Below are 10,203 nucleotides of genomic sequence, written 5' to 3'. Positions count from 1 at the left end.
ATATCAAACACCAACAGGAAAAAATCAGCACAAAAAATTAATAACGTACAAGATAAAAAGGGAGAAACACTGTAAGACGATGCAAAAGATACTGAATTTCTTCCACCTCCCAAGCTTCTGATAAATTATTGCTGTATTTTCCATCAAATACAACAAATACAAAGCTACTGGCAAATATTACAGACACCTAGAATTCTGTAACAAAAAAGACGGCAACTACTACCGTCTACTGCCTATAAGTTTCCTGAATTAAAATTACAAAAACTATTGTACATTGTGGCAAAAAGAGAATTGCCACGGAGGCCATCCACTGTGGCCTCCCTTGCGATCAACTACCTGCTGATGTCCCCCTTACTTAACCAATAATCATCTTCTCTTATGATGCTTGTCGCCTGCCCACTAAATTGTTCCGCTTTGGCATAATGCATTTTGATTGCAGCCACCGGATCAGAGACGCCGGTGCACTGCCCTCCCACCAAAATCCCTCCTCTACCAACAACCACACCCCTTGCCTGTTGCTGCATACTAGACACCACATCGAACCCATTTCTTCTTTGCATCTCAGAGAACACCGCATCTTGCCTCTGTTTCATTTCTATAGTAAAAGGCTGCACATCTAGACTCCTGTACACTTGATAATCTGCTGCTGCTACTCCATTGTTGCTACTTATATCTCTAGTCGGAAAGACAGGGACACCGTTCAAACTCCGCTCAGTGGCTGTCTTCATAACCCCATGCAAAGGAGGCTGTTGTTCCACTTTGCTGGAAGATATCGCATAATTACCAAATGCAGCAGGATATTTTGCCAGCAAGATAGCAGAGTCAGGCAACGAAGAAAACCCTGTTTGTATTCTATTTCCATCCCAGAAACCAAAACTTCTTACTTGATGATTCTCAGAGCCCAGGAAGTTACTGCGCTCGGATTTGGCAGTAGCAGAATTCCCATCTAAACTGTGACTTGCACTGGACATATTGCTACAAACTTCCTTGCTACTGTCACTCTGCTGCGCATTGGAACTGGTATTCGCTTGAGGGCATGGTTTACTGAGAATCTGTCCAAACAATTTCACATCACCATTCCTACAAGGTTTATCAACATTTGATGAGCTACCTCCTACTGTCTGTTCTCGGTTAGTACCATTGCACCTCTGGAGAAAGAAACCAGTTGTAGATGACGTATCTGAACGTAGATTCTTACCCATTTTCTGGATTTCTTGCAATGCAGCTGATGTACTGCAGCCATCTCCACTCTCCTTCGTGGCTGACTCCCCCAATGAATAGCTGCCAAGAATCTGCCTGGATTCAATATGGGCTATCCGTGAGGTACTTGGCAAGGGCTGCTCAGCTGACTGAGTAGCATTGTCATGCTGCTGATCACCAACATTCTCAAGTTCTAGTTCTGATAAATAAACAGTACTAGAAGCCCGAGGCATTTTTTTCCTCAGAACTGAAATATTGCTTCCTGAGTAATTGACATCAGGCTTACACTCAGAATCAGATTCCAGTAGTGTCGTATTCTGAGATCCATTAAGAGGGCACAATTCAGCTCCCCTAACAGCAGCAAGATGTGAATTACTCCCGGAGGAAACCATATTGGACTTGGTATCTTCCAAAGAGAAGTTTGACCTACTTACTTCAGCGCTATCTGCCTTTCTATTTTTCAAATCATGTTCAGGCACTACTCCCTTTATTTCTTCCCCTGAATGCTCGCCAGAAACTTTATTGGCACACAATATGCCAGCCGGACCATTCTCAGAGACATCTCCATCAATTTGAACACCACCTTCCTGAGAAACCGTAACCATATTTTCATCCCCTCGACCATTTTCAGTACAAGCACCAATCTGAATCTCACAATGCCTGTCAAATTCCACCCTTTGCTTATCCACATGACAATTTACCTGAACTGAATTCTTTGACACAAGTTCAGTATCTACTGAATCCAGTTCTCCAGCCCCATCTTTATCATCAGAGCTGGTCATATCAGGCTTTGAAATCCCTGCACTCACACATAAATCAGATAGCTCTTTCAACTTCAAACTTGATTTTTCATTACAGAACAGCTCAGTCTCCGTAACACAAGCATCAGGATCATTTCCACCATTAACATCCTGCCTCACCAAATTGCCAGGTCCAGGAAGAATATTATCCAGTCCGAGACACTTCCTCGCCTTGCTAAAGAATATCTTGCACTGCTCCCGGGATCTCGTTCGAACACATCTTGATACCATAACAAAATCTTTGCCATAAGCTGACACAGCCTGGATGAAGATTGATTTCTCTTCATCCGTCCAATCAGTAGGATCCATCTCGCCACAGCTCTCATCTGAACAGGTTTCATCATCAACACTCTGGGTAACCTCTGGAGTCAGGGGCAATCTGGTCGATGAACCCACTTTCTGGTGCTTCCATTCCTGGTTTCCTTCTGCAGGATCAATTGAACTTGTAATGCAGGAACTCATAGCTTCTGATGATAAGGAACCACAGATACCAGTCAAAACATCAGCAGCCACTCTTTCTCTTTCACTATGACATACATCAAGACTGTTTGACCTCTCCAACTCATTGTGTCTGGACGTCTTGTGCTCAGTGACCATTCGAACTGAGTACTTTGACGTACACTTTTGCTGAATTTCAATACTATCCTCAACATTAGCTGCAATTGCTGATGCAGCACCTAAGATATCAAGAGAAACAGAATTAGCCTCACGGTTCCATCTTTTCCCAGAAGAAGCAACAAGGTAGGTATTTGCAGAACAAACTTTTGCTTGTTTAGAATAATCTGGTTTTCTCTTTGTTCTCTCAAAACAATCTGATTTGTGATTCTTGTAATAGAACTCTATGCAATCAGCAGTTGTTTTATGATCAAGAAAAGAAGCGATCTTCCTGAAGTCTTTCCCAAAGGTAGCAAGTTTGTCAATAAAAATTTCTCTCTCCTCTGATGTCCATGGATTGATTACAGACCTTTCTTTCTCAACAGCACAGGGATCTTCCACCAGACTATTTTTTGAAATAAACCTTGACATCGTCCTCTCCTTCTGATCTAAAACTAAAGCAGGCATCCTTAACGTGTTCCTGTAGACCTTCGCCCTAAGATCTGAGAGCAGCCTGCTTGCAAAGTTCAATACTTCAGATGAGGGTACCAGGCTTGAGTTTCCAACTGCATTGGCAATGGACATTTTTAAAATCAGTATTGCAAAGAAAACGAACATGAAGGCAAACAAAGCCACTGGGATATTGCAAAAGCTAAAGAAGAAAAAGATGAAAACCCTTCACACATATTTACAGACATAGGATGCATATCTCAAGGAATTTGTAATTTCTTTTGCGTCCAAGACAGCTTCACGCACCTCTCCCACAAGCAAGGGTAAACCTGCCATGGAAGCTGGTACAGATGGGCTCTCTCACACTGAGTGTTGTAGTTGGGATATAAAACTGGGTTCTTCGGGTTGCTAGCCTGTTGTCACTTATACGCCTGAACCAGTCAGCCATCCCCAGTTATCCCCTCGGCAATAAAATTAAGGAACTAGCTAAATTGGAAACAAACAACTAACAGGTAATCACGCATGACCATCTTCTTATGTGCTTTTGCTTTAAAATACTACTTAAAACGTGAGAAACAAAAAAATTCATGAAGTGGGACTGTAGATATCTAAATTCCAACAAGAATTTCGTGCTACTTATTGAAAGCATTAGACAGCCACGCACAACCTGCAACATGACTAAATATACAAGAGTACTTCAAACATCGCCCCATTTTAGTCCTCCAAGAAAGCTATTGCAAATGCCTTGGGTGTGGGATACGTACCGGATATGGTCAATAAACATTGGTGCTTTGACCAATGACCACAATCTAAGGAAAAATTAGAAAAAAGATTTGGCATTTTAATTTCTCAGGACAAAAGCTACTGTGGATTTCTAGATGGCTACCTACAACTTGAGAATAATATGGATTCTACAAGCTCCATGTACGTTCTCCACATAACATCTCATGATTTACGCATATTTTTATAGCTCTACTCAAGATACAGCCAAATCCCCGGACCTTTATCTGGATCCGTAGAATCTTAAAATTTACAAAATGTAGGATTCAACCTCTAGATCCGCAGCCGTATCAGATACTTGCACCCGAGTCCGAGCAACTTAGCAAGAACCTACTAAACATTTTTTATGGATCAGACCTCCAGCACGTAAAGAGACAAGAACGCTAAAAAATAGAACTCCACATTTTAAAACTTAAAAATAAGTACCTTTCAAATCAAAGAGCAAAATTGTGGTAAAGATGGAAAAAAAAAGATCGAAGTAGAAACTGTCTAGATTATCAATATAGATTCTAATTCATGAGGGCCAATGCCATGAACTAGTAAAAAGAGGACCACCGGAAATGGCACGAAAGTCTTTTCCCCCCAACCCCAAACCCCTAGTTCGTAGGAGCTATAACGTTGTCTGACTACCCTCCGGGCAACGAACAACAAATTGAGTACAATAAATTCCACAGCTTAACTTTGATTCATCTAACTACTCCCTAACTCTGGACCACAATGTTGAATGTTGTACCCACACATTAAACAAAAGTATCGCACTTAAAATTCATCTCAATGGATAGTGGAACCAACTTGAGGCAAGAAGAGTGTAAGGTTGCAGCACGGCACCAAAATATCCCTATCTTGAAACTTCTTCGACTTTGGTATAGCAGAATTTTTGAATCTATAAAAGATTACCCGCCAAGAGACTGAAAGTCATTCAAACACATATATTTTCATCAAGCACAACTATAGGCATAAAAAAAATGGGATTATGATGCCGAAAATGTACACTCATAGCATAGCAAATAAACTAACAGAGGGTTATTTTGACACAGAAAAGAAAGCAAGGGGGTTCATGGTGCAGAAAGAAAAGATAAAGGAAATAACATACCAGTAGTCGAAAATCGTGAACGAACTGTAGAACGGTGTTTTTGATGTCCTATCTGCACAGGGCGCAGGCTGAAATCAAACTTTTTCTGAGACTTCGCACGAAACTTCCTTGCAGAAAGCATGCGCATATCTTCCTTCCAAAGGTGCTGATGTACCCTAAACTTGAGGGCAATGATCTTTTCTTTGAACTGTTTAAACTGCTTCCTCCTAGCAAATCTTTCCTTAACCGCATGATCAATTTGCAAAGAAGACACACTTGAAAAATCAAAACTGCATTTGCCAGCAGGCAGTAGGTTCTTGAATACATCAAATGCTCTGTATGCAGTGTCTTTGTTGGCAGCTAATATCAAATTATATAAAGCATCTTTTCCGCAGTTCAAACTGACATCAGAAACAGGTCGAGAACAACGGGCAGTCAGCTGGAAGCTCTCCCCGCAGGCAAGTGTGTCCCTTGCCATATCCTCACTAAAACTGCACACTTTCACATCTGAACTTCTAGACTTCGCTTTGTCCTCAGTGGAACTGCACACTTTCACAGTATTACTTAAAGACTTACATTCATCTGAAATCAACATTCCACCAACATGTTTAATGGCACCTATATCTTTCTCTGAGGGTAATTCAACAAACTTTGAAGTTGCACTGCCTGGACTATCAATGTCCTCAACTTTTACCTCAGTGTGCTCCTTTTCCTGTATATTGGTCCCTTCCTCTCCAATTACATCTTCGGGTATAACAACTTGCAGTGGAGCAGGTCTAGAAGCTATATTAGTAGTGCCTCGATCTTCATGAGAGTTTGAGTTGCACTCTTTTCGTGGAGAACAGGACCCAGATGGAACAAGCTGGGTATATTCAGGTTCAGATATCAATGTCTTCAGTTCATTCTCAAGTGAATCAATCTCAACTTCAGTTTTTTCTAGCACCTTTGATATATCGTTCTTCCAAATTAGCAACTTGTTCACTGCCGTTGATCTCATAAAACCAGAGTCCACGGAACTTGAGTCCTCAGATTGTAGCAATTCATTGATTGAAGAGTTCAAATTGGAGATTTGTGAAAGATCAAAATTCTCTAAGTTAAAAGCAAATTCCTCAGAGTGATACTGGGAGATGATACTGGGGGAGCCACATAAATTACCATCATCCTGGTCAATGTTCATTGCCTTGACAGGTTGTTTATCTTCAAGACCTGTTATTATCATATCATGGGGCAAAAGTGTGAATTAGATGCTAATTCTCTCAGCCAAACAAAAACAAAATGTGAATAATTTTCATCTTTTCTTAATCTCTTGTACTTAAAAAGGTTAACTAGTCTCATTATCTGGTATTCAACTGCAAAACCATAATATCATATCAACCCACTTAAAAAGAAAATACAGGGACAGAAATAAAAAGGCAAGCCTATGTCTACGGAAGACAAGACGAAGAACATATGAATTTTCTCTAATAAATGGAATCAGAGAAAGGAGAATCTAGGAAGGATTCTGCTACGAAACCATAATACAGATAAGAAACATAGATAATCAGATGCATGTCTTGATCCTTCAGCAAACCAACGAATGCGAGCAATAGAAGCTAAATCTTTCTTGACTACTACAAAAGCTCCACAAAGAGTATCAAATCTTTCAAGACAGGGATATGCAGTAGTCATGATGCAAAGTATATGCTCCCACACCAAACAAATGTTATAAGTTAGTGAGCCGCTACACATATTGGGTCTGCGGAGAAGCCAAAAATAACAGAAAGAGCTAAAGTATCAAGCAATAGATAGGATTTGTCGAATTAGGAGCATACCAAGTAAAATAACTCTACCATTTCAGTTACTAGCAAATTTGTGAAACTTGCCTTTTAATGTATTCATAAAGGTGAAGATTGCATTACATATTATGCCTGCAAATGCAAAAGTACGATGATTTTGAAACTAATCAGAAATCCATGACCTTCATCCTATCCAATTAAATTTTGGACGGGGGATATTACACTTAAATTGAACTACATAATCATTTTCCGAAGTATAACTCTTCAGCATTCAAATTAAGACTGAAAATGTGTCCAAGATGCTAGAATAAAGACATACAGATCAAAGAAAAAGCCTAAGTACAGGTCCTGACAGTTCAGATCCTTTAACACACAAACAACTACTTTGATCCCATCGTTTCCAGCGTGCTTCTTTCTTTCTTTTGGATAAGGTTAATGTATACTTTCCAGTGTTCTTTTCCCCGTCAATTATTTGTCTTTTTGGCATTCTTTTTATATTTTGGCAATTTGCCACTACAGAAAGGATGGGAGTAAATCCACAGCGTGCACCTATTTAACAGCAATACAATAAGGAAATACTTGAGAATAATACCTGGGGAAGAACTACAAGCAACTGACGAAGGTGTGGTAGGAGAGGGACAATCGACAGAAACAGCAACCCTTGGGCTTTTATCTGCCGTGTTCAAGGGGTGAGGATGACCAGGTTCCACACTATCACCAGAGATACAAGCTCCCACCTTAGCAGCACTATCCTCGGGGACTTTCTTCTTCTCATACTTGGCCAGTCCTTCACCCCAACCCAGGCGAGGCTTCTTCCGGGAAGAAGTCTCTTCAGAAGGGGCAGCAGAAGTTACACATGCAGTTGCATCCCCTGTAGGAGATTGCAAAGCTTTTGAGTTTCCAGGCTGCAACTCAGGCTTTGTCTCGTTAGAATCGACTCCCATGCTTTTCGAGCTGCCTGAATGACTTAATGATCCCCTGGACGATAAACTTCCAGACCGAGCCCATTTCAGTGGCCTCCATTCAATTGAACCCAGGGAGTTCCCCCTCTCAAATCTTTGGCCCGTGCTTGCTGTTCCATTAGCGCTACCACTCTTATTGAGCTGGTCTCTAGAGTGAGACTGATCCCATGTATTGTTGACATGCTCAGAATTGTGTGGGACCATAACATCCGCTGGCCTCTGATCATTTGTAGCAGTATCATGCTGTCTTACAGGACCACTGGGGGATGCAGCGGCTTCCCAAGAGAGACCACCACCTCTTCTCCAATCCCTCTGACCACCAAAAGACCTATTTTCCCTGCTACTACTCCTGCTGCCATACTTCCCACCACCATCCCCACGAGACTGCCGACAGCTCTCATCTTCCACAATCTTTTCATTGGAACGAGAAGGCATGAAACCATGTCCGGATTCTTCTGGATACATGTGCCAACTACCCTGCTTACCATGACCTTCAGCAGAAAAAATTCAAACCCCCAAAAAATAAGGTAACCAAAAAAGGAGGCAAAAAATCAACAGATACAAACAAAATACAGAATTCTAGAAGGCAAAAATACGAATTTCACATGAACTTCTAACTTGTGCAAAACAATAGACCGACAGATAAAGCAAGAAAATCACAGATCTACACACAATTAAGGAGAAAAATCAACCCCAAAGTCAACTTTTGTGCAGTTTAGGCAACAGATCAGCCCTAGACATAAGTTCATATATACCATAGAAACCATATTTACTCAAACCCCAAAGAACTAAATAATTATAGATCTAAAACAAAAGCCATAAGACCCGCACGAATTTCTAGATCGAGAAATTTATTACAAAAGCGAGAAATTTGACCCAAAGGACGACAAAATAAAAACCCTAGATTAAGGGGCAGCAATAAGAAAGAAGATAAAAAAACTTACCAGGAGGGGCACCTCTAGTAGAGCGAAAATCAGCAGGAACCCAACGAGAAGAACCGTAGTGGTGGCGCGGCGGAGGCTCTCTCCAGCGGGGCCCACCCCTCAACAGTTCTGAACGATCGTGCTGCCTCCTCTCCTTGAAGAAATCCTTCCGATCCCAAGGTAATGGCTCCGACGGCATCTATTCTTTTTCTCCTCAATTGCATCACACACACAAATATCAAGCTAAAAATTCCACCACACCCCAACAACCACCAAAATCGAACCAAACAACAACAACAAAAAAAAAACAAAATCGAAACAACCCCACACAAAAAATCAGGGCCAGAAAAAAGGAAACAACAGTCGTTACAAATAAAAGATCCCAAAACTGCACCAAACACCCCGCGCCACCATAAAAAAGAAAAAGTAAACTAGGGTTAGGGTTTTCCTAAATTAAAATAAAAACAAATATTGAACAGAGAGTTTGTCGAATCTTGCTGTCTTCTTCTTCTGCTGCTGCTTCTTGTGGTGATTCTTCAATGGAGAATCAGAGAACCAAAAAAAAAGAGGGTAAGAGAAAAGAGTGTATTTGTTGATAAGGGACAAAAGAAAAAAGAGGCAACCCCAGAGAGAGAGAAAGAAAGAAAGAGAGAATAGAGAGAAGAGAGGGAAAGAAGAAAAAAAAGGATTTTTAATTCGTTTTTCTTCTCTCTTTTCTTTTTCTCTTGATGAGATGAGATAAGAGAGAGAGGGGGAACGTATGCGGATCTCAACCCACTTATTGTGCCACATTTCATTCAACTTTTGCATCCGATTCTTATTTTATTTTCCTTTTCTTTTTATTGCTACTAGTACTAGTATTTATTTTAATTTTTTAGTATCTACGTGCATTTATTATTTTCATTTATTTTTTCTTTTGTGGGTTATTTAAAAAAAGAATGAGTAGCAAAGGTTGTTCTCTCTAACTTGGGAAATCGAAATTGTTGAACTGGTCGCGGTTCTGTCTACCCCCTTCCCTCGTCTTACCACCTTTTACTTTGTGCTCATTGTGTCCTTTTTGTTTTTACGATTACGCCCTTAGCTTTGTGGATGATTTACAATCATGGTTAATACTATTCAAGAACCTTTTCTTTTGCTTTGGTTTTACATCCTATGCCCAAACCCTGCTTGGATGCCCGATTAATTCAAATACATATTAATAAGAATCATTGAAAGAAAATTATTTTTCACCTGAATTTTTTTTTCATTTTCAAAACTATATGATATTCAATTAAAGGTGGAAAGATCTAATCTATTTCACCATAGTTGTAATGATGTATTCACGACCTTGAGAAAGTTAGGTTATTTGTTCCAAGACTAACTATGCAGGAATTAATAGCAATAAAATAATTTCAATACATATTTTACTTACTTTTTAATAAAAAAATATTTTTCAATATAAGGGGTTATTTTAGGTATTTCTTTCCAAATTATTAATCACTGCATTTTTATTTTGTTTTTATCTCCCTTAAGATAATACATACACTCGTACTATAATTTAAGTTAGTGTATCATTTATTTAATATATAAAAATGGTATGCATTGTTATGCTTGATTTCGAGTACATAGTTGAATCCGCACGAGCCCCAATCACATTTAGGGGAAGTG

General features: G+C 39.9%; 1 protein-coding gene across 1 annotated transcript; it reads right to left on the bottom strand.

Annotated features, from left to right (window-relative positions):
* Positions 75-9,239, bottom strand: LOC109225585. Its single transcript, XM_019390301.1, has 4 exons — positions 8,578-9,239; positions 7,264-8,124; positions 4,918-6,102; positions 75-3,160 (listed from the first exon to the last, which is right to left on the bottom strand). The coding sequence occupies exons 1-4, from the start codon at positions 8,753-8,755 to the stop codon at positions 333-335; spliced, it is 5,052 nt and encodes a 1,683-aa protein (XP_019245846.1). The 5' UTR covers positions 8,756-9,239; the 3' UTR covers positions 75-332.

Source organism: Nicotiana attenuata, chromosome 5 (assembly GCF_001879085.1).
Source record: "Nicotiana attenuata strain UT chromosome 5, NIATTr2, whole genome shotgun sequence".
Taxonomy (NCBI): domain Eukaryota; kingdom Viridiplantae; phylum Streptophyta; class Magnoliopsida; order Solanales; family Solanaceae; genus Nicotiana; species Nicotiana attenuata.
This window is presented reverse-complemented; position numbering and strand designations above follow the sequence as displayed.